Below are 24,283 nucleotides of genomic sequence, written 5' to 3' on the forward strand. Positions count from 1 at the left end.
GCGAGTGCGCTCTGATTGCTGCTTTTTTAATGAAGTACCGGTACTAAAAATATGCAAAACCGTATCGTTTTTAACGTAAGGGTACCACGGTACCTTTCTAGTACCGGTACACCGTGCAACACTAATCTACAGTACGTCTAACCCTGCACCCTCCGTCCTCAGGCGGCCCACACCCCCGTCGCCCTGGTGGGCAGCCCCGTGGGCAGCTCCGTCAGTCTGATTCCGGAGGACGGGCTCCCTCCCATCCTCATCTCCACGGGAGTCAAAGGAGGTACGGGAGGCCACATCACAGGTGCTTGCCCTCATCCTCACCATTCTGCTGCCACGTCACTGCTGCTTTCTGTTGTGCTGATGGAGCTCGTTTCTCATGTGCTTTACGCCACCGCTCATGTTGCGGCCGCTCATTGCCAACAAGAGAAGGGAGGGGGGTATTGTGATGATGTTTTGTGGGGGGTCGCTGTTGTTAACTTGGTACACTCCCTCTCCTACCTCACATTTAACTGCTTCTCCATTTCACCTCCTCTATTCTCACTCTGTCATCCCTCCGCTCTCTCTCATCCTCCATTCCTCCTGTGTGTTTGTCTAACTGATCCTCCACTCCTCCCTCCCTCTTTCCCGCCCTCCACCCACCTCTTCTTCTTCTCTAACCCCACCTTAACCCACCTGCAGACTATGCAGTGGAGGAGAGGCCGTCGGAGATCGTCCTCATGCAGCAGCTGGAGGAGGGAGGCCCTGACCCCCTGGTCTTCGTGCTCAATGCCAACCTGCTCGCCATGGTCAAGCTGGTAAACTGTGAGTTACCCACTTTCTACTGGCCACTGAGAATGGGCTGGAATGCAGAGACACTTCTAGAATGATAGAAGGATAATATGGTATTAGGAAAAGAGAAAAATATATATGTGAGTTGAAGTTTTTTATAATACTGGACATTCCTAAAGTTTAAGGATTTTTCTTGTTTTTCCTGCCTGTAGAGTGTTTTCAGATAACGCTACGCTATTGCTGGATTCATTATAGCATCAAGCTACTTAAGTGATGATGTAAGGGTCTGTTACATAAATGTTTTTACAGCTTTATTCAGTCGTGATGGGACCATTACAGAATTACCATTATTTCTTTCTGAGATTGAAATGTGAAGTGATAAGACGTTTTCTTCAGAAATCCAATCATCAACAATGAAAATCCCTTTTAAAGCTTTTCCCTCTCAACCCACAGACGTGAACAGGAAGTGTTGGTATGTGACGACTAAAGGAATGCACGCCGTGGGCCAGGCGGAGGTGGTCATTCTGCTCCAGTGTCTCCCTGATGAGAAGACCATCCCTAAAGACGTCTTCACCCACTTCGTGCACCTCTACCAGGAGGCCCTCAGTGGTAAGAACACACCCAGCAGACAGCAGCTCATTGATAGGTGTGTCTCAGGGTCCACGGGGGAATCCGCCTGTCTCAGGTGCACCCAGTCGTCCTCTGTTTAGAAACCAGGTTACCGTCCGCTGCTGCTGAAGTGAGAAATGGCCCAAACATTAGCGTCCTGGTGTCAGGTCGACTCCCTCCTCGCCGCTTGCCTTGCGTTTTTGACTCCGTATGCCGCAGAGCAAAAAAAGGCTAATATCGGGTGACGTTGACGGCTCGCTCCCCTCGGGCAGTTTCCCCTTTCATGTCTGAGGCCGGTGGAGAGGAGCCATATTGTGCGTGTCACTCCTGGTTATGTCTCCATCAGTCAGGACTGGAGAAGAAGTGCTGGCTTTAGCAAATCCCAGCCACCGAGCTTCTGTCTCGCCAGTAGGGTTATTGTGTTTCCTGCCGTCTGAAGCCACTGATCCCTCTCGTAGATCATCAGTAACACGAGCCCTTTGTGGGTAATATGAGGTGACAGGGCCGAACAGGTAAGTGTTCACTCACTGTTTAATTCAGACTGAGCAAAGCTCTTTATTCTAATATTTGAATCGTATGTTGTTAATTTCTTGCACATCTGTTTTTACTTTGTGCCCCAAACACCTATTACATTACTCTTCTTTTTCCGCCCACCTTCTCCTTGCCACCCTGCTGAGCCTTCCATCTCCTATTTCATCAACCCCTCCTCCTTCTCTTCCTCATATCTCCAGTATCACTGACCTCTCTCTCTCCTCCTCTTCTTCCTCGTCTCCTAAAGGCAACGTGCTGAGCCACCTGAGTCACTCCTTCTTCACGCAGAGCTTCCTGGGCAGTAAGGAGCATGGCGGCTTCCTCTACATCAGCCCGTCCTTCCAGTCACTGCAGGACCTCCTGCTACCGAACCCGCCTTACCTCTTCGGCATCCTGATCCAGAAGTGGGAGACGCCCTGGGCCAAGGTCTTCCCCATCCGCCTCATGCTGCGGCTGGGTGCAGAGTACCGCTGTGAGTCGGGGGTTCACACTATGAACACAAGTAGCAGTTGATGATTTAACTGAATGTTATTCTAAAGCATTGACTACGCACATTCAAGGTCAAGGTCCATTAGAAAGCTCTTCTTCCTGCAAAGGTTCCCAGTTCCAGGAGAAAGTTCCTGAGGTTGAAATGCAGCTAAACCCAACAAAACATCACAAGTTAAATTCGGTGAAAAGCAGAGCAAGGAGAGTCTTGATTCTTCAATGGTTTAATTTAGTTTATTCTTATGGTAGAATATTAGGCTCCAGATTGATCTAGAGAGCTTACCTTGTCAGTCGACCTCCAGCTAGCACATTTTCTCACAGCTTCCCACATGGCCCAGGAAATCTTGTGTGCGTGCGTGTGTGTTTTTTTTATCAGAGCTTCCTCTCCACCAAATCCCTGTCTCTCACTGCCAGAGCTGCCAGCGCCGAGCGCCGCCCGGCTCCGTTAAGCCTCTCGCCGGCTTCCAGCGAGCACGGATAGAATAAATTAACAAAGCCAGATACAGCTGAAGCTCTTAGACACAAAATATTAGCATGGACATGAAATTAACCCACCACACAAGCAGCGCAGCTCTCCAGGCTCAGTGACCAGCAGAAGGTTGTTGGGACACAAATCCTCTGTGATGTGTAGTTTCAGGCTGAGATCGGACTTCATTGCTAATCAGAGTTTGTGGTGAGATCTTATATCCAGCTGTTTGCTGAGATAAGGGTAAAAATAGTCGTCTAAGGAGCTTTGGTCCCCGGAGAAAAAACATCCAGACTTATTTTTTCCCCTTGTGGATTAGGAGTGTTCCTCCTGAATGCAGGCACGGAGCATTGTGTTTGATGTTAGTCTGTGGGGTCTCGAGATCAGACCATTTGCATTTATGAATGACGACGATGGGAAAACACACAAAACAACAGTTTTACTGTAACTAGAAATATAACAAAACCCTGGAAACATCTTGCATACAGAAGAAAAAGTACAGAAATCCAAAAAATCCATAAAACAATTTAATACAAACAAATGAGGGATATTGTAACGACACTAAGAAATAGAAAATAAATCTAAACATAATTTCCTATGCGCAGTTTTCTGCTACTTATTATAATCGTGGCTGAAGCCAAAAAAACCCTCATTGTTTCCTGATCAGCTTCGTTCTGCTCCAGTATTTGATCCATGCCCAGAAGAGAAAGGAACAAAAATAACAATTGGCCCCGACATAAACAAATATAATCACAGGGAACAATAACAACACGTCTGTGACAACACGTCTCTGTTCTACGTTTATCCACAACCGAACGATTTGTCTTTCCAGTTTATCCGTGTCCGCTGTTCAGTGTCCGCTACAGGAAACCCCTCTTCGGAGAAACCGGTCACACGATCATGAACCTGCTCGCAGTAAGTCCTCTGTCTCCTCCTGACCTCTGACCTCTGACCTCTTCAAGGTTAAAGAGCTCTGATGTACGATGTTTACAAATCACCTGCAGTACAGTTTTCAACATGTCAGCAAATCTTATGTTGTAAATGGATTTTTATCAGGTAAAGAAGAGCAAAATTAATCACCCAGTTAAATACCCAGAGTTCTTCGTTGATTCATTTCACTTATCTGTTCTTTTCCTCTTTCTTTCTTTAGGACTTCCGTAACTACCAGTACACGCTGCCGGTGGTGAAGGGGCTGGTCGTGGACATGGAGGTGAGGAAGACGAGCATCAAGATCCCCAGCAACCGCTACAACGAGGTGAGAGTCCAGCATCCGGTTTAAATATCATCACACTCACACATGTAGTTTGGTTCAGTTCATTCAGACTGAGGATTTATAAGATGTTTTATAAATCTGCCTTTTAGCTCTTCTGGACGGTTCCATTATATTCTTACAAAGAAATCAAAAACTGTAAACAGGAAGCATCACGACTGATTTGACGGACAGTTTTTGTGATGTCATTTGACCCACATCTGCTGTGCCACAGGATCCACATGGGAAAACAGAGCAGCATAATGAATTTGATTTTCCCAAGAACAAATATATCCAATTAACTCTGATGTGAAACCGAGAGAACCAGGAAAATCCTCACGTTTCCTGGGAATGAATGAAATCTGCTTCTGGATCTCATCTCAGTTTTTCTTATTGTCGATGAACAAGTAGAAACGGGACATGATGTTGAAAATCAACATGGAAGCGTTTCCAAGATTTTGCTTTTTACAAACTCGCTGTCCAGTCGTTTGTTGCACCAGTAAAAAGAAAGAAACCCTGAACATTTAAATTATTCAATTCAAACATCGAAGCCTTCTAGACATCTAGAGAAACCAGAGCTGTTTTACATGTCACACATTTCATTACCAGCATGACACGTTTTCACTACACAATAAAACCCTTCACCAGACTTATCACAACAGTGGAGGAGGGACAACTCTCTGCAGCCGAACGCGTGGCTGCCAAGTGGTTGTGACGCTGCCGCCTCAAGGGTGTGAATGAAATGTCCAACACAAGTGACACACACACACACACACACACACACACACACACACACACACAAACACACACCAAGCACCATTTGGCAGAGAGGAGGAGCCGTGTGTGGAGCTCGTGCTGCCAGTCGTAGTGTTTGGCTGCTCGTGCAGTAGCAGATGGGAGCCCAGTGAAGGAGCGACCGTTTCTCAACAGCTTGCAGACGAAGCTTCATCCCAGCGAGTGGTTAAAGCTCCAGATCTTCAGTTTCATGGGGGGGGGGGGGGGGGGGTCTTTCAACTATTGATATCCGCCCGTGTCAGTGTCTCTCTCCGCAGTCTGTCATCTCAACTCCATCGCTTTTAACTGTCACCTCGAGAGCCGCCGCAATTAGGCTTAACCAGGCAGCCGCCCCTAAGCCCACTTTCCACTGCACACACACACACACAGGGCGGATTAATTAGACACGGATATGATCTGTCCTTGCAGCTGATGAAGGCCATGAACAAGTCCAACGAGCACGTGCTGGCGATGGGGGCGTGTTTCAACGACCGCGCCGACTCCCACCTGGTCTGCGTCCAGAACGACGACGGCAACTACCAGACGCAGGCGATCAGCATCCACCACCAGCCACGCAAAGGTGCTGCAGACACACACTCCTCACATTCAAGACTTCCTCTGCTCTCCGTCTGGTTTCTACTTCCTGATACTTCCTCTGTTTCCCTCCTGACAGACTCAGGGTCATTAGTTCTCTTGTTTTGTCTGGGGGTTGGACCTGTGCAGGTGAAGTGAAGTTGATTATTCTGTCTGTTTGTGTGGTTTTTATTCCAGTGACCGGCGCCTGCTTCTTTGTGTTCAGTGGGGCGTTGAAAGCCTCATCTGGCTTCTTGGCAAAAACCAGCATTGTGGAAGGTGAGACCTGTGACAACAAACGACAAGTCGAAATGTTTGCTGAGTAGATTTGTATGAAACGGTCACACAAAGGTCACACAAAGGTCACACAAAGGTCACAGGAACCACAACTTCTTATGACCCTGTCAGCACAGATGAATGATGCTGATGGAACTCGTGGTTAAAGATAAGAATGTTTTAGGACACTTTGTCTTTTGCTTCCACCTGAAGATGGTGTGATGATCCAGATCACAGCCGAGACCATGGACACTCTACGGCAAGCCCTGAGGGACATGAAGGACTTCACCATCACGTGCGGTAAAGCCGACCAGGAGGAAAACCAGGAGCTCGTGCACATCCAGTGGACGGAGGACGACCACAACTTCAACAAAGGGTGAGGAGGGAAGAGAGGAGATTCTATTAGGTCAAAGACAACTGGAGCGAAACCAGCTCATTAACCACTTTGATATAAAAACTCATTATGCACGAGAGTGGAAGCTCATAGACGTCAGTTCACTTCATGCACCTGATCATTCTGAGCAAGATCCAGGAATTTTTCCCTGAGAAATTGGTGAAAATGTTAAATTTCTCACAATGTTAAGGTGAAAGAAATATCCAGGATCCTCCCCTTTGTTCAGATCTGTGGCAAAGTTACATTGATTCTGTCTCATCCACCAAGTTTCCAGTAAATCCGTTCAGTAGTTTTGGTGTACCCCTGCTGACAAAAAAATACATGTGTGTCTTGCTCAAGGGCACGAGGGGGCTGTCTTCAATTGAATGCAAATGTTAAATCCAGTTTTGTGTGTTTTTGAAAATCCAGTGTGATCAGTCCGATTGATGGAAAGTCGATGGAGTCCATCACCAGCGTCAAGATCTTCCACGGCTCCGAGTTCAAAGCCAACGGCAAAGTCATCCGCTGGACCGAGGTACGAGTCCGAGGGGTCGAGACCATGAAGCTCTCCCTGCTTCAGAGGACCCAGTGGAGAGAAGCTGCACAGATCTGATTCACCGTCCTGTTTGTCTGTGATTCCCTCAGGTCTTCTTCCTCCAGAGTGAAGACCAACCCAACGGTCTGAGCGACCCCGCCGACCACAGCCGCCTGACGGAGAACGTGGCGAGGGCGTTCTGCGTGGCGCTGTGTCCCCACCTGAAGCTGCTGAAGGAGGACGGCATGGCCAAACTGGGACTGAGGGTCACACTGGACTCGGATCAGGTACGAGGACGGACCCGTCACACACACCGTTCAGTTTCTCTTCGAGTGTCTGTCTCACACCTGTCCTCCTCTCAGGTGGGCTACCTGGCAGGAAGTAACGGGCAGCCCCTCCTGCCTCAGTACCTGAGCGACCTGGACAGCGCTCTGATCCCCGTCATCCACAGCGGGGCGTGCCAGCTGAGCGAGGGCCCCGTGGTCATGGAGCTGGTCTTCTACATCCTGGAGATCATCTCCTAGAAGACGCAGACGTCCCCACCACCTCTTTTTCCTTTTTCTTTTTTTTTTAACCTTCCGACACGTCTCTCAGCCTCCGTCCCTCCGTCACCTCCCTTCAACTGTTTGCACTTAAAACGAGCCTGAAAACTGTGCCGTGCCAGGTGGGGTAGCATTCCTCAAGTCAAACCTATGCATCCCGCCGCCGCCGCCCCCCCGCTGTGCTCCGGACGTCACCTGGGGCCCGAGGCAGCTCCGTCACACTGGGTCCGTCCGGATGCCCACACTGTGCACGACGAGTGAAGTGCCTGATGAGGTGACCAGTACTTACTTCCACATGTTAAGACAAATCAGTCTGATGGACCAGGCCGGTTTGATGACCAGTGAAGAGGAGAGTAGAACTATTAATAAAGACGCTACATCCGGAGAGGGAGGCGGAGAAATCACTTGATTCTGTTTCTGTTGGATGAAGTTGGATCTTTATGATGTGTAGACGATGACGATCGGTTTCATCAAGAAGTTCAGGCCGTTTGACGTGAAGTGATAAGAATCTGTGGCCGTGCAGCAATAACATGTCAACTTTGGAGATTCGTGTGTCGACTGTTTCACGGTCTTAACAGCACAGAGTACGAACAACAGCTGGACTGATGTGGTTAAATCAGTTTCCTGCAAAGTGAGACGAGAGGAAGTAAAGTTAATAAGGTGTAAAAGTCCAGCTGGTCCTCAGAGGGACAGAAGAACCGAGAGGGAACCCTGGACCTTCAGCTGCATTCACACAAACTCCGTTAACTCTGCATCTTCCCTCCGGGTTGTGTTCAAGTTTGTCTGTTTGTGCGTTAAAGCGTCACAGATGGGATACAACCAGAAAACAAGTTGATTCTCTGATTCTCTGATTTGTTCTCACTGACGTCGCTTTATCTCTTTGACTCTTTGACTCTGGTTGGAAAGTTAATCAAATTCTTTTGCTCTTTTTTTTTAACTTGCAGAGTAGTATTAGTACAGCAGAGTATTTATGACGAGCTAGAGCTGATTTGCCCTCACTTATGATGAATCAGTATTAGGAGAGTGGGGTGTGGGGTTACTCTGGGTGTGTGTGTGTGTATTTTCCAGACATGAGACTTGTGTGTTTGTGTGTCTGTGTGTGTGTGGACACACCCCCTGTCTGACTCCAGCGTGGCGTCACTGTGGCAGCCTGAAGGCTCCTGAACAGGCGTCTGTAGCACGGATGCTCTTACGAGAGGAGTTGGGACTTACTTCTCTCTGGTCGCGTCACCAAGGAACCTACAAACCCCCGGCTGAGGAGGGAGAAGTCGTCTCTGTGTGGTGGAGCAGATTACTTCTTCTTTTGTTTTAATTTTTTTTTAGCCCCGTGGTTCTCAGTGCCTGCAGCAGCGATTCATCAACGAGGGGGGAGAAAGGAAAAAACATCCCGGCTTCACCTCTTAAGCTTTACTCATCGATCACCAGATGCTTTACTTCATGGACAAACGTGTCGACTGCTTGTACATATTTTTTTGTAGGCAGAACAATCTCCCGTCCGTCACGACCACGACACGCGCAGCCTCCAGAGATCCCAGCGAAGGACAAGTATTACTGAAGTGACTGTGACTCGTCTGCTGTGAAACCAGATTTCAGCCCCGTTGCCCAAAAGCAGACGGCTCATGAAAAGGTTCCAACGCTTTATCCAGAAACTCAACGTGTACATAAATGGGGAAAATACTTTTTAATCTCATCACAAATCATCAGCGCTCGGTGTTCGTCCGGATACAAAACCCCCTCGACTTTATTTTAATCATACAAAGAGAATAACTGTCGAAGATGTAAAGATGTATAAATATATAAAAAGTGTATTAAACTTGCAGAAGCAGTGCACTGGATTCTAAGCCATCTACAGGAGAGTGGAGGCAGGCGTCAGGGTCACTGCCACTGTGTTCTGGAACAGCTTCTCCAGCAGAAGAGGGAGGAAAGTTTGGTGTTTGAAGATCTGGGGGGTTCCTGCAAGATCGACTTCAAGCTGAATGTATCTCATCTCATATTTACTGCAGAAAAAACTCCTCATCCTTCCAAAAAAATCCATGAAATCAGCAGCATCCTGCTCCCCGGACTTTTCATGGTTTAAAAAGTTTGCAGACCTGCGTTAGGAACCGATCAGCGACGACTCATCTTCGAGGCCTCGGACGTTTGGAGGTCGAGCTGCGGCTCCTCCCTCCGCCACATGGACCTGGAACAACAATCTAAAGAATGTATTCCTCCTGTTTCTGTTCAAATCGGCAAATTGTGTGTTTTTGTTTTTTCTTTCCTTTTTTGTTTCTCGCTAGACTAATCACCAAAAACGTCCTGAACAGTCGTCCACCTGCATCACGTCATCGGAATCAGACAATCACACGAAAACCTGCAGAGGAGCCGACGCGTAGAGCGGAAGTTAGACCTACGTTCGTTTATTACTCCATCCGAAGTATTTCACACGCCCACTGTAGCAAAGTTAACGTTAGTGGAAGCGGATTAAAAACTGCTCCGAGGTCAAAGGTCACCAGTTCTTGGTTAATTCACTGTGATTATACCAGAGCTGTGAATCTGCGTCTTCATCACGGGACGTTTTTATCGATTAGCGCAAATGAGGAGGAGACGTACGGTTTTATTTGTCAGGCTTCTCCCTGTTTTTGGATTGTTAATCTTTGTTTTTTTTGCGTTATCCGACGTGTGCAATATGTCCTTGATCCAAAAAAAGGTGCAATTTGTTTGAAAAAGTAGCATTTCTTATTTTATTTTGTCGTATTCAGTTGTTACGATCCAAAACTAAACACTGCATGCAAACAGAAACACAGTGGAGAGTCAATCAAGTGTTTGTGGACGAAACGTGAAGAAAACAATCCACTTCGTCACTGACTGGGTTTTTTGTCTTTTTTTTTTTTTTAAATTAACATTGGTCGAAATGTCTGAAGCCAAAAACCATGTACATGTTTTTTCTTTACACTACAAATGTCAAAAAAAGTGGTCTTCATTAAAAAAAACTGTAGTATATGTACAATAAAAAACTTATAGAAAACATAAATGAGTGATATCTGTTCAGGCTCTATGCATTTCTTTATTTAATCAGGTTATTGGGGTCAAAGACGGCAACAAATATAAAATACGTTTTTAAGCAATCATCTTAATAATTGCTTAAAATTAATTCATTTGATTTATTTCCATTTTATCGATCTGCTCTAAACATTACATCTCTGATCCTTGGAATAAATAAAACCACAGAAAAATAAAAGGATTTGTAACAGTGCTTTAATTATTTAGAACAAAGTGTCAAGTAGACTTCATGTCAGTTACACAGATTTATGATGTTTTACTAGAAAGTGCAGGAAATGACAGCGAGAAACAGAAATGTTGAGACCAGATGGTAACGGTTGATAACCGGATGATGTTGTCGACGTTGAGGTAAAACTGTTGGGAACTGAATTCACGATTTAATTTCAAAGGTGAAATTCAAGCTTTAAAAGGGTCAGTTCCCTCAAATTAAAGGAAGATATTCTCACGGTATTAACTCGGACTCTTGTTTCTGGTAACCTGACTAGTTCACATGCAGTGTTCGCCCCCTCCCTCTTCAGCTGCTAAAGGCTTCACTCTGTTCACCGGCTCGTCTCCGGTTTCTGCTCAGAAAGTGGAGGAACCAAAACAATGAGCTGAAGGAAGCTAAAACTCACAAAGAGCTTCAGGTGTCTATAACTTTTTCAATCCAGTTTCAAGATGATCAGATATCTAGATTCAGTGAACTCTGCAGGAAACAAATCCATTCATAGAAAGTTCTTCCTTTAATTGTTTATCCAATGGCATCAGGCTTATTTTATGTATTTTACATTTTAGTGACATGATGGGACGAAGCTAAATTCTTGAATATCGAGTTTATCTTTTGTTACAGACCTCAGGGAAATAAAAGTATATTTCTTCACCCCCCCCCCCCCCCCCCCCCAATAACAAACGACTCGCAAACTTTACATGATTCACATTAAATAAAATGCCAGTTATTACATCACTCTTCATAATCTGGGTGAACCGTCCCTTTAAGACGCCGACGGGTTCGTCTCAACCTTCAGTTTCCACCACGTGAGAGAACTGATGCATAGTTTAGAAAAACCAACAGTTCCAGATCTTTTAAGAAGATGAGGAGCTCAACACCTCTAACGTAAGATGGCAGAACCCGTACCCACGATCTTTTAGAGTTTTTCAACAAGGGAGAAAGTGGAGAAGTGTGGTGTCCTCCATCTTTCTTCAAAGTCTTGTTTACTCATGAAATAAAGAATCTGTTTTAAACTTTGTCTCTTAGATTTGTGCTTTAAGCAAACATGTCAGTCTAACACAACTAAAGCAACTAAATCAGTGAAAGGTGCCAACAGGAAGTGCGGTCTGTAAATTAACTCTTAAATAATCGTACCTCTTCCAACATGAACATGTGTAATGTCGCTGCGTCGGCCTGAAACGCTCCCACTGAGAGGCGGAGGAGTAGTGTGGGGAAATAAAGAAGAACCCTGACGACTGAGCTCCCGTCACACACACATGAACCCGTCGTGTCATAGCAGGTTTGGCAGCTAAAGGCGATTTCAAATATGCAGGATTTTACAGCAACAGTGATTACTTTGGTATTAGTGCATAGGTGCAGTTCTAGATACCAGAGCTGTATAATATGAAGAATATGAACACATTCTTTTTCTCTCTATTATATTAACTATAGTCGGGCAGCAGGATCAGGGGGAGCTCGACACTGAGCCCCTTCTTCATGAGCCCAGGACACGCTTCCGTCCTCCAGGAGGAGGAGGGACACAAGGTCAAGCCGACCCTCTGTGAACCGCTCTGTGAACCGCTCTGTGAACCGCTCTGTGAACCGCTCTGTGAACCGCTCTGTGAACCGCTCTGTGAACCGCTCTGTGAACCGCTCTGCTCGCAGGCGGCTGCGTGAGCAGCAGCTCTCGTGTCTAACAAATGTGCAAACGTTTTTTTTAGTTTTTGTGTGTTTTTCCTGTGAAAAGAGCCACGTTGGTCTGCGTCTGAACAACAGACGTTCGTCAGAGTCAGATTGAAACACCCGTCTCTCTTCACCTCCTCTGAGTGTTTCTGAGGGAGAGATACAGACATCATCAGTCAGGAAGAACATTTAAAAGATAAAAAATAAAATTTAACACAGTTAAAAATGTAAACCAGCAGTTTTTATGTCTGTACCATCATAATTACCTGTATCTTGTGTGTTATCTTTAATTCTGTAGCTTCTTCTAAACGAGAACCTTGGATTTAAAAAAAGAAACAAATCAACATCAGCGGTTTAACATAGTCAGAGGTTTGTCTTCTGTGAGTGTGTTGAGTGTTCACCTGGGACTTGTCGATCACCAGCCAGCGCTCGGTGCTCGTCTGCATGTCCTGCCCGCTCAGAGGCTCCCGCAGGCGGATCTTCACCTCCACACGACCTCCTGTGTGTTTACGACCGTCCATCACCTGATGGGAGAAACACAGCAGACTGAGGATCGACTAAATATTAAACATATTCCAGATTTGTTCTATGTCTTTCGCCAAAACAATTTTTGTCTTTTTTCGTTTTCCATCTTCGTGCAGCTCACCTCTACGATTTCCCTGATTTCGCTCTGGGACTCCAGCTTGTCCAGCTTCACGAGGGCCGTCCCAATCGGCTTGTCGCTCCGGAGGAAACCTCTGAGACAACACACAACATCATCGTCACTGTCACAGTCTCCACGTGATGAGAGAGAGAGTGAGAGAGAGAGAGAAAGAGAGAGAGACTCACCCTTTGTGCAGCAGTTCCAGTTTGAAGCCTTTGGACGTCAACACCCTCTTGAAGCCGCGGTGGTTGCGATTGATTGTCAGCGTGAAGCTCTGGTTGTAAGCTGGTGGGAAGAGATGACGGATTAAGAGATGGAGCAGAACTGCAGAGTCTCAGAGAAACAAACAGATTTAATCCCATCGTAAACTCAAAGTCTCACCTGGAGAGTTTGTGTTCTTGATGACGGATGTTTTGTGTTTCTGCGGCTGCTCCTGGTCACGACACAACACAAACAAAAACAATCATTGGTGTGTAAAGGTCTCAGGCGCCGGTGGAAGCTGTGACTAGAAGCTACGGTTTGAATTTCTTACGCTGCTCGGGTACGGGAAGTCAAACTTCACATAAGCGTCCAGGTCGTTGGTTTGGATTCCTGAGGGAAGAAGAAACTTTTCATTTCCCAGAACCAGACCTAGATGATTCCCCACTGAGCCTCTTTGAACATGTTGTAGTGTAACGATGTGTGGACTGATCTTCTTACCACTCGGTGCTGGAAGATTCATCCCTTTCACGATGACGACAACCATGTCAGTGCTGCTCAGCTCGGGAAATATCCTGAAAGGGACGAAGGGAAGGACGTTACCTCAAAAAGTTATATCACCTAACATATCAAGCAGAGCAGAATGAAGTTAATGTCAGAGTGAGTGAAGGTGCTCACCTGGCCGTGTGAAACGACCTCTGCTCAAAGTGATGCTTAGGAGGAGGCAGCCCCCGTGACTGAGCCAGCTTCAGGACCTCCAGGCTCTTCTTACAACTGTCCGCCATCTTCTCAAACCTGGAGGACACGAGCACACACACACACAGACAAACGCACAGACACACACACGCAGACAGAAGTTGTCAGCTGACGCCACAACCTGGTTGTTTTCGCGTTATAACATCAAGCTAGTCATTAATAAGGTTTAAATTAAGTTAAACTTTACAGCTGAGCTTGAAGTTTGTATTTTAAACCTGATGGAATGAAAAGTGTTGAATCTTACTTTGTGGTTTCGGAGATGTTCCCCAGGTGTGTGAACTGTTTGGAGTGAGTCATACATTTCTGAAAGGAGAAGCCAGAAGAAATCTCCGTGTTCACAAACAGGAAACAGGAAACAAACCTCTGAATTCATTTAGAAACTGTCTGGTTAGTTTCTTCTGGGACCCATTCTGTTATGAGACAGTTCATAGAATAGTTTTTTTTTCTATGTTTACTTAAAAATGAATCTTGGTAAAGTAAATCATTATTCTCTTGGTGATGTTTCAGTCGTACTCCTGCAGTTTTACCTCTTGCTGCTCTTTGAGGATCTTGGCCAGTTGAGTGTAAACCTGATCGGCTTTCTCTGAGCCCTGAACGTCGCTGTGATGCACCAGGATGAAGTCTTCGTCTTCATCACCAGGGGGCGACGGCACCTACAGGCCCAGCACAGACGGAGTCAGTCAGTGAGATGTTGCTCATATGCAGCTGAAGTTATGAACTGGACCCATTTCTACGGAATCAGGATCTAATCTGCCACTAACAGAGGAAGTCTCTCAGCTCACCGTGCTGATGTCCACAGATTTCCCGCCGCGTGCTGCCTCGATCATGGGCTCAAAGCTCTTGGCGGTGCGGAGGAAACTCTTGGCCTGCTCCAGGTCGTTCTTCTGCTTCGCAATCAGAGCGGCCTTCAGGTACTGCTTCTTCCGACCCTCCAGGAACTCCAGCTGCTGAACCCCTGGAGGTCAAAGACAGAAAATCAAGGGTTAAAGATTTAAGCTGTATTTGCAGAAATGATTGGAATAAGAATTTATTAATCATCAATCAATTGTCAAATCTTAAGATCTGACACTGACCTGTTGGGGAGATTCCTTCTCTTGCAGCGGATCTGTCAGGAGAAGCTGAAGGAGTCCTCTTCCGTCCCTGACCCGCGGTGGGGACGTCTAACGTTGGTTTCTTTGTCTCTTCTGGAACAGCCGACTTCGACTGAACATAGAAAAAATTACTGTATCAGCAATTTACTTACATATAAAGAATAATAATGAAAGAATCATAGAAAGCTGAATTTCACCTCTTCTTGTTTCTCCTCATCCTCGTCTTCCTCTGGAGCTTCAGCTGGATCTCCATCAACGATCTTACTGGCCACCTCCAGAGCAGCGACAAATCTCTGCTCAGCTGCCGACGCTCTCTGGCCTGGGATTGGAGGAAATCCTGAAAAATAAAAAGCAAAACGCTCATTCTGACTCGAGCTCTTTTAACACTGAGCTGTGGATTTACTTTTTGTGTGAAATCAAGTCTTGTGGCTCCGTGGTTCAGAGACTCACTGACAGTTTGTGTTGTTATAAACTTTAAGCAACACTCCTGGATTACAATGCAAATCTAATTTCACTCAGAGACTCGTGACTCCCAGACGGGCCTCACCAGGGGGAACCGGCAGCTCTTCAAAGTCCACTGGTTTTCCTGCTTTGTGAGTTCGGATGGCGCTCTGGTATTGCTGCAGGGACAGAGACGTGAAAAGATTTAAAACAACAGTTATAATGCAACAAGATATTAATTTGTCAAAAATACATCATGAATGCTGGTCAGGTGGCCTATCACGCTCAAATGACATCACTCATTCACTCATTGGTGAGCTGCTGCTTTGAAGCCTCGACTTTGATATTTGGCGGCATCTTGGTCTTTTGAACCCAGAAGTAAGCATGTAGGAGGAGCAGGGGGTGGAGCTTGACCTAGTGCACACCCACCTAAACCTAGGACCTGAGCCCATTGGACGGCACTATCAATCACGGCATACAGTGCTTTATGGTCTATTTCACTCTCAATTGGACCATGATATATAAAAATAACATGATGGTGTATTGAAGAATTCCTTTAAACTAGAGATTGAGACTCGAGAGGTTCTAGGGAAATGTTTACTGACCTTATAAATCAACTGAGTCCTTTTTTCTTCTACTTCTATAAAAGCTGACTTCTATGAAAACCATTGGCGTCTCAGACCAGCAGCCCCCTCTGCTGGTCATTTGAGATAATACAGGTTTCAGGCACAATCCTTTTTTAGATACAGTCAATGGTCACACTAAAATAAGGTAAATAATATATTAGTATAGATAGGTTAGATTTTGATTATTGATGATGTTTTCCTGCACGTGGCATCTATTGCACTTCTGTCCGTCCTGGGAGAGGGATCCCTCACATGTGGCTCTCTCTGAGGTTTCTACACATTTTTACCCTGTTAAAAGGGTTTTTAGTAGTTTTTCCTTACTCTTGCTGAGGGTTAAGGACAGAGGATGCCACACCCTGTTAAAGCCCTATGAGATGAATTGTAATTTGTGAATATGGGCTATACAAATAAAATTTGATTGATTGATTGATTGATTTTGTTAAATTAATTTAAAATATTCTTTATTTTGTCCTTTTACTTGACATTTGATAATATCATTTGTGATGATGAAACGGGGAGACAAACGAGAGACGTAGAGGAATAGGAGGACATCCACTTCCTTCACAGTACCTTGGCGATGCGGTCGTGCATTCGGGCCTTGCGGTCGTCTCCACTGGCTTTAGCCTGAGCCGACGCCTCCACGTACTTGGCTCGTCTCTGCTCCAGAGCCTCCAGCACGTCTTTGGGAGGCGCAGGGACGGACGGGGCTGCAGCGGCTGAGAGACAACAATGTCAAACTTCACATAGTTCAACAAGACGTGTATTGTTTGGTTTTTACTCTTGATCAACATTTTGGTGAATGTGTTGTTCCACTGAAGCTCCTGCATACGTGATGTGATGAGGAAATATAAAACAATCCTGCCCGACAGGTCCAACAGATAGTTAAGACCCTGTGTAACATGTGGTTTCTAAATGTTGAAATTCTAATTATTACCTGGAGGTGCAGCCACTGGTTGGGTGACCTGTGTGTTTGGACCTGAGGTCTGTTCCTTCACTGGAGCAGAGTTTCCTCCTGAACCTTCAGCACAACAACATGAGATGTCAAATACAAACAGCTGCTCCAGGCGTCTGTTCGCAATAAATACTTTGAATGAATATATACTTTGATTTACTTTGTATAATCTAATTTTATCAACTTAATTAATTTATAGTATAAAAGAAGCCAAAACCATTATTTAAAAAGCATCTTAAACCAACATGACTTGTTTTTGTATCCTTCCTGTTAATCAGCATTTAAATTCTATTATTAAAACCATTATATGAATAAAGGTCCTCACCCTGTCCTGGAGAGGGAGGGAGGCCGCTCAGGTCGATTTCTTGTCCTTTCTCCAACGCCTCAATCACTGGATCGAACCTCTGCAGCAAAAACATGAGAATCCAAACAGTGTCGGACATAAAGACGCCTTTGTCAGCGACCACATTGTGGGAATGCTTCAAATACTTGTGAGAAAAGTTCTGCAGACAGAATGTGTAGCAACAGACTGAACAAACAATGAAGATGTGGGATGTTCACATTTAAAATGTCAACATTGGCAAATTGGTGACCTTCGATTTGGTTTAGTTTATAAATATAGATTCCAGTTTGATGACAAGAACATGTTTTGAACCGGGGACAAGACGTCACATCTGAAAGGCATCAGGTTAATAAACAGTTTATTTCCTGTAGCAGAATATGAATTTGCTTAGTTAAATGGAACAAGATGTTATTATCTGCATTTAGCTCAGGGTGATACAACGGCAGAATAAATCTATACATTTAATTTAATGTAAAAGAGAAATACAATGGTGATATATTAAGTTATTAATTTCCCTTTCATTTTGGCCTCTTTTGGGCTAACCTCATCTCTACCCCATCTCTTTACAAAATGTTTTATATAAGTTTTAGCCAATAAAACAACCTTTCAGCTCCTTAAACATCGTAGCTAGCAATATTGAGCAATAGTTCGGGGTTGCTGTCTGATGAGTCCGACTTTGCAAAATTTAACTAAATTAAACAATATCTTACAGAAAAATCTTATTTAATACTTTAATACTATGTAAAATAAAATTAAGGCATCTTAATATCTTCTTATTTTGAGGGGAAATTAATTTCAACTTTTTAAGAAGTTTCAAGTCCAGAAGATTCCTTTTTACACAAAACAAAAACAAATAAGCCAGAGTAGGCGTGTTGCTCACCTTGCCGGTCCTGAAGTAAAGTTTCGCTTGCTCCACGTCTCCCTGCTTCTTGGCTCTTAGAGCGGCCATCTTGAATTCGTTCTGCCTCTCCAGTAGCAGCGCCTTGGTCGCCGCGGCCGCTGTGGATTCACGGAGGAGAAACGCACAACAACAATTACCACAGTGAAAGACCACATTCATCACATAGTCTAGTAGAAGACACCCCCTCCATTTAAGACACTGTGACTCCAAGCAACAATATTCAAACTAAATACAAATTGAAAAGCAAACTTAAGGTACGAGAATAAATTCCTCTAAATGTGTCACAATATACATTTATACAAAATAACACAGGACAGAGGTTGTGCTGTGGTTTGACTGTTGCACTAAGAAAAGGTGGAAGGGGGTGTTTCCTGATTTAACAGACTATCCAAAGCTTACTTTCCATAAAAAACACTTATTATATATGATAGTAATAACTTATATAACTAATACGTATAATAATAACCACATTAACTGATATGAGTGTCCAATCTAAGACAGACTGACCAGCTGTCTGACCAGTTTGTGGCACCAGAGCAGGTTCCTCCGTGTGCTCCTCTGGAGACGGGGCGCTGCTCAGATGGGACGGGGTGGCGGAGGACGACTGCTCCTCATCACTGGTGGGCGTGACGACCTCTGGTGCAGCAGGCGGTGGCGTTGTGGCGTCCGACTCCTCCGGCTGATCTGGAGATTCGGGACTCGATGGTACAGGGGGTGCAGGTCGTGCAGGAACAGCGGGACGAGGGGCGTCCCTCTGGGCTCCAGTGGCGACAGGGGGAGGGATCTCTGCCTCGTCCACAGGCCGCCCCCTTTTCAACGCAGCCAGCATCGTCTCCAGAGTCTGAGAGAAACAGTAGCAGTCAGTGAGGTGGAAAACAGAGGACAATAACTTAATATGTAATAAATAAACCAGTTCAGCCAAGACACGGAAAACCCAAGGATGCAGGCACAAACTATATAAGCACTTTATATCAACAAAATGAGGATAGAGAATTGATTTAAAAAACAACAATCAGCATATACATTTCTGAATATCCAGGGAATAAACAGTGTGATCAGACAAATGGACACGAAAACACAGGCAGACATTGTGTTTTTACAGGTCTGAAACTTTTAGGCTGTTAAGTGCTGCTCAGATCAGTTATAAGTTTAATTTACAGTGAAGTTCCAGATACAAATATAGTGCTGTGTATAAAGAGATGTGTGGTTTATGTCTTAACTCCTCCACCAGATATGAAAACTTATTTTCCACTAAGATACATGATACAGGATATTATACTGGTCAGACAATTCTGAAACTGAAACCAAACCCGTGATAAAAAACCACCACAATCCCAGATTGCGACATTTGAATCTGCTGACAGGGCAGAGGGTTGATCTCTAATCTGTATTACAAACGAAACAAAACAAATCTTTTCATCCCAAAAGGATTATACAGACAAGCTGTATTGATTGTAAATATGACACATATAACTTATTTTATTATCTTTTAACTGTGTTACATGACTATTTTGGTTCAAGAGGTAAAAGCTTGTCTAAACAGCTCAAGATGGATAATAACTTTCAGATTACAGCAATCGACGTGGGAACATTTTGGATAAACGCATCATTAGCTTTTCCATTTACAGCAAATATCCGTCTGATATTTACGCATATCTTCAGCTTACATTCTTAGGTGCTTGTACAATAAATGATGGAAGAAACTTGGTAAACAGACAGTATTGATCTGTTACACAACAAATCATTATTCACAACACTAGAAAAGAGTTTATATGTTGTCGTGTCACCCACCTTCAGACCGCGATCGAACCTCCGCACTTTCGAGGTCTCTCCTGCGATCTTGGCGTTTTGTGAGGCCGTCTTGTACATGCATATCCTCTCCTCTAGGTGGCGCTCGAGGCCACCGGGGGCCAATGACATCTTTACTTCCTGCTGCTTCACAAAGCACAAGAAAATATGCAAATCATATCAAGTAATCGGTCAGCATGCAAAGCTGTGGGCCTAGAATGGAAAGTATTTGTCAGCGATGAATAATACAAGGTAAATACAGTAATAACGACAATTTATGCAGATCTGTGTGTATGTGTGTGTGTGTTCTGCTCTGTTACCAGCAGACAAATGATTCTACCGACATGCAAGAAGGACAGAGAGCGGCGTGTGCGTCTTACCTGCCCTGGTGCCGACTCTCGTGTTGCAGCTTCAGAGAGTTCAGCGGTGGTAGAAGATGAGGAGGAAATAGTTGCTACATCCTCAGCTTCCCCCTCACCCACCACTTCCTGTAGCTCCGCCTGAGGAGGAGAAATACGACGACTGATCAAAAGCCAACTTTCATTGTTCATATTAAAGGACGTATGATTTTACAATAAATGAAACTACATCATTATAAAAATCCTGAATCTTGTGTGTACAATTGAGTCGAATGCAAAACTGACCGAAAGATTGCATCACAAAGTACAAGGACAAGGTACTTTGTGACTCTTAACACTATGACTGAGTATCTACTATTTAATGTATGTGAATCTTGACTTTATTGATTCACAATGAGTGTGTGGAGGCGACGCATAGTAGAGTGAGAACCTCATCCAAGGCCGAACGGATTCGACAGAACAGAACATTTAAATCCACGAGATCCAGGTTTTTATTTTGGATCAACAGCTAATTCACACACACACAGAATTATCTGACTTGTTTTCCTCCGGTTCCATGAATCATCCTCTGAGGAATCAGTGAAAACGTTTCTGTCCTTGCAATGATAATAAACGTGGAATAAAAACAAATGTGATCTGGATCCACACCCACATATAATGGGTTCTTCCTTTGGTCACGCTCCGCCCCTCCACACAATTTCCTGGAAATCGGTTGTGTCGTATTTGCGTAACTCTGCAAACTAACAAACAGTGATGATGAACACAGGAAGTTCAGTTTCGTTTTTCGTGGATTTACTTCACCATGAATAAAACATATTTATTGGACACAGTGACGTGTCCTTCTCTGTCGCTTGATCAGGGAAGATTTTTGTGAAGCGCGTATCGAAGGCTTGTTGTTGATGACGTATGTGGTGACGTTAAAAGCCTCGAAATAAAAGGAGGCGAAACGCAATGCCCCCCCCCTTCCCATTTTATGGACTTGGGACTTTATATGCACAAAAAAAAGAAACAGCCTGAAACCCAGCACTGTTGAAAGAAGTTATTTTTAAATAAAAAATGGATAAAATGTTCTCCATATTTTACGTGTTAAATGTTGTCTCTGGTAACAAAAGCACATTCACACCACAAACCTCTGCCCAATTTGTTTCCACTTTCCCTTTTCACTCCGCCATTGTATCATAAAGACAAACACCATATTAATAAGTTCATAATTAATGTATTGGCATCACAAACATCATTCATTCATTTATTCAATTCAAAGCTTCACACACCAAAGCCATGGTGTCATTATAACCACTCTATACTTATTGTCCACTTGATGGCGCAGTAGAGCAAATGAGTGACCCAATTGGATGGAAAGCGTCATTGCTTCATGAAGCTTCATGTCGCCATCACTGTTGGACACCAGGTTAATGGAGCTATTTGAATTTATTCGACTGTAAAACATGCGTCTGATAAAAGACCTTCCACTCCAGACGGTTGAGATCTAAAACAGACGAATATGCACAAACACTAACCAACAGATCTTCGTCATCTTCCATGTCATCATCGTCATCGTCATCCACATCTCTCATGCACTCATCGGCCATCCTAGCGATGTCGTCCATGGGCAGAGGGGCTGCGACACAAAGACACAGTTGTAAATATATCCAGCCGAGTTTATGTGTGACAGCACAAATCACATGACATGATACTTAATACTAGATTACACAGTCGAGTCATTAGAGGAAACCACAAACCAGCAGGTCAAAAAATCTGCAGAGACATGTTGGGGCAGGAGTTTGTGTTATAATATTCTATACAACCAAAAAGTATGTGGGTTACTTACTGCTGTGTTTGGTACTGTTATACTTCATGTTATACTTCAACTGACTAGGCTGATATATGAGCCAATATTTGCTTATTTATGCAAATACATTGCTGTGTGTGCATGGTTATCGGTTGTGTAAGTACATTTCAAATCAGCCTGTAAATACATGTCAGGCTTTTTAATCTCTCAAATATCTATATCCGATCATGTCTAAATGGTAGAATCAGCACCAGTGCACTCACTCTTGCCCTTCTGCTTGGCTCTCCCTCTGACAGCGGCTTTTTCTCCAGTGATAGACGCGAGTTCAGCCTCCAAGTCTGAGTCGTCCAGATTCTCCTCCAGACCCATCATCTCCTCAGGGTCCAGGTCTATAAACAGACCCATCTGAAACCAGCAAGCAGAACACTTACTTTACTGCCTTCCTGGATTTAGAGTACATTTCCTTTTACTCAAGTACTTTTTACCTTGGATATACATGTCTAATATATCCTACATTCTACTTATAATCCACTATATTTCCGAGGTACATATTGCACTAATACTGCATAATATTAAGCTGGCTGATAAAGTTCATAGTTATATATAATCTTATAAAATACAATGGTTCAGGGCAGAGGATGTCACACCTTATTAAGGAGAGAGGTTGTTCCTTCCTGCTGCCGTCAGACTGCAGTTTTTATCATGTCTCAGCAGATGTGTTACAGTTGTTAGTTTGTGTCTCAGCAGATGTGTTAAAGATGTTAGTGGTTATCTCAGCAGATTTGTTACAGATGTTAGTTTGTATCTGAGCAGATGTGTTACAGATGTTAGTGGTTATCTCAGCAGATGTGTTATAGATGTTAGTTTGTATCTGAGCAGATGTGTTACAGATGTTAGTTGGTGTCTCAGCAGATGTGTTTCAGTTATTAGATTTTGTCTCAGCAGATGTGTTACAGATGTTAGTTGTTATCTCAGCATCTGTGTTACAGATGTTAGTTTGTATCTGAGCAGATGTGTTACTGATGTTAGTTGGTGTCTCAGCAGATGTGTTACAGACGTTAGTTTGTGTATCAGCAGATGTGTTTCAGTTATTAGATTTTGTCTCAGCAGATGTGTTACAGATGTTAGTTGTTATCTCAGCAGATGTGTTAAAGATGTTAGTTGTTATCTCAGCAGCTGTGTTACAGATGTTAGTTGGTGTCTCAGCAGATGTGTTACAGATGTTGGTTTGTGTCTCAGCAGATGTGTTACCTGTCTGGCTGCAGCAGCGCCCTGGCCTCTGGGCTGAGCTGCTTTCTTCTTCTTTGCAAACATGCTGTTGTTGTTGTTGTTGTGTTGTTGTTGTTGTTGTGTAACCAGCCCCTCCGTGACTCTGCAGCGTTGCCAAACGACCCCTGAAACACACCGACACACAGTAAAATCAGACCTTGTCGCCGAGCTGCTCTCTGCTCGAAGTCATGTGAGCGGTTGTCAGGTGGCTCCAAACAGACAGCGAGCAGCCAACTGACGTTAGCTCCGCGGGCTAGCCTTTAGCTTAGCCTCACTTCCTGGGGAGGGGGAGTTGAGCTGTGAGTGACGTGTCGTGAGTCGCGGTGAGTGACGCGGAGGAGTGTGACCCAGTCTGATCCCCAGTCAGCAGCGGGAGCGTGTTTACCTGCTCGTTCACGTCCTCATCTGAGAGTCTTCACCTCTTCGTCCGCCTCATCTCTGCGCTCCGACATGGTGCTGAGGCTCCGGGTGCGCATGCGCAGAATAGAGGCGCGGTCCCTGGGTAGTGACTCCCAGGCAGAGACTGACTCCCACAATAAAATACACAAATACATCTGCAACTGAAGTATGCATGTCGTTTAAAAGTACAAATACCACTATTGTTAAAAAGATATGTACTGTCTATCATACAAAAGTATCATCTGCTAAATAAAGTACCAAAAATAAATGTGCTTGTCCTGCAGAAGAAAGTACCTCGACCTTGACTGACATTATTTTCACATTGACAAGGTGATTTATGGACTTGTGAAGAAGGAAAACACAACTTTAACATGTATACACAGTTGTGTTATAGCTGCTCAGCTATTAGGAACAACTGACAAAAACGATGCAGTCTAATGTTGAGTTCTTGTATTATGTTAATTTATATCACAGAGAGACGGAAGTAAACATCTTTCTGTAGAAAGCAAGGCAGCAACCGAGCAATTCATCTTACAAAATCATCAGGCAATTAAATCAACACCCCTCAAGACAGTTTCAACATGAACTGGACTTTATTATTTTTATTAATGTAGATTTATTACAGGACATTTAAAGCCAACCAAAA

General features: G+C 44.3%; 2 protein-coding genes across 3 annotated transcripts in view; one reads left to right on the forward strand and one right to left on the reverse strand.

Moving 5' to 3' along the window:
* The window catches only part of zfyve9a (zinc finger, FYVE domain containing 9a), a 26,890-nt gene extending 15,806 nt beyond the window's left edge, over positions 1–11,084 (forward strand). The window contains exons 8-19 of the mRNA XM_053437681.1: positions 163–292; positions 670–792; positions 1,213–1,368; positions 2,147–2,371; positions 3,684–3,766; positions 4,002–4,106; positions 5,304–5,454; positions 5,646–5,726; positions 5,937–6,099; positions 6,526–6,631; positions 6,742–6,918; positions 6,994–11,084. Of these exons, the coding sequence (XP_053293656.1) occupies positions 163–292; positions 670–792; positions 1,213–1,368; positions 2,147–2,371; positions 3,684–3,766; positions 4,002–4,106; positions 5,304–5,454; positions 5,646–5,726; positions 5,937–6,099; positions 6,526–6,631; positions 6,742–6,918; positions 6,994–7,155 (1,662 nt within the window). The 3' untranslated portion in view covers positions 7,156–11,084. The remainder of the gene's footprint in view (positions 1–162; positions 293–669; positions 793–1,212; positions 1,369–2,146; positions 2,372–3,683; positions 3,767–4,001; positions 4,107–5,303; positions 5,455–5,645; positions 5,727–5,936; positions 6,100–6,525; positions 6,632–6,741; positions 6,919–6,993) is intronic.
* cc2d1b (coiled-coil and C2 domain containing 1B) lies at positions 10,391–23,733 on the reverse strand. Of its 2 annotated transcripts, XM_053437584.1 has the most exons (26): positions 23,624–23,733; positions 23,221–23,363; positions 22,233–22,374; positions 21,698–21,798; positions 20,202–20,321; positions 19,825–19,968; positions 18,541–18,874; positions 18,013–18,131; positions 17,115–17,193; positions 16,772–16,855; positions 16,408–16,553; positions 15,318–15,390; positions 14,968–15,107; positions 14,753–14,882; positions 14,462–14,634; positions 14,207–14,332; positions 13,924–13,982; positions 13,602–13,718; positions 13,425–13,498; positions 13,258–13,316; positions 13,107–13,158; positions 12,911–13,010; positions 12,729–12,819; positions 12,484–12,606; positions 12,349–12,398; positions 10,391–12,231 (listed from the first exon to the last, which is right to left on the reverse strand). In XM_053437584.1, the coding sequence occupies exons 2-25, from the start codon at positions 23,281–23,283 to the stop codon at positions 12,387–12,389; spliced, it is 2,661 nt and encodes an 886-aa protein (XP_053293559.1). In that variant the 5' UTR covers positions 23,284–23,363; positions 23,624–23,733; the 3' UTR covers positions 10,391–12,231; positions 12,349–12,386. The 2 variants fall into 2 exon arrangements, with proteins under 2 accessions (XP_053293559.1, XP_053293560.1); XM_053437585.1 differs by lacking the exon at positions 23,624–23,733 and having other exon boundaries at positions 19,825–19,965; positions 23,221–23,555.
* Between the last annotated feature and the right edge of the window lie 550 nt (positions 23,734–24,283).

The sequence above is a fragment of the Pleuronectes platessa genome, chromosome 13 (genome assembly GCF_947347685.1).
Source record: "Pleuronectes platessa chromosome 13, fPlePla1.1, whole genome shotgun sequence".
NCBI lineage: Eukaryota > Metazoa > Chordata > Actinopteri > Pleuronectiformes > Pleuronectidae > Pleuronectes > Pleuronectes platessa.

Excerpts from the sequence above, each read along its gene's own strand:
- cc2d1b (XM_053437584.1), bottom strand. The coding sequence starts at position 23,283 with ATGTTTGCAAAGAAGAAGAAAGCAGCTCAGCCCAGAGGCCAGGGCGCT. Across the intron at positions 13,317-13,424 it reads GAATCTTCCAGCACCGAGTG|GAATCCAAACCAACGACCTG; the intron begins GTAAGAAGATCA and ends TTCTTCCCTCAG. Across the intron at positions 12,607-12,728 it reads AAATCAGGGAAATCGTAGAG|GTGATGGACGGTCGTAAACA; the intron begins GTGAGCTGCACG and ends TTCTCCCATCAG.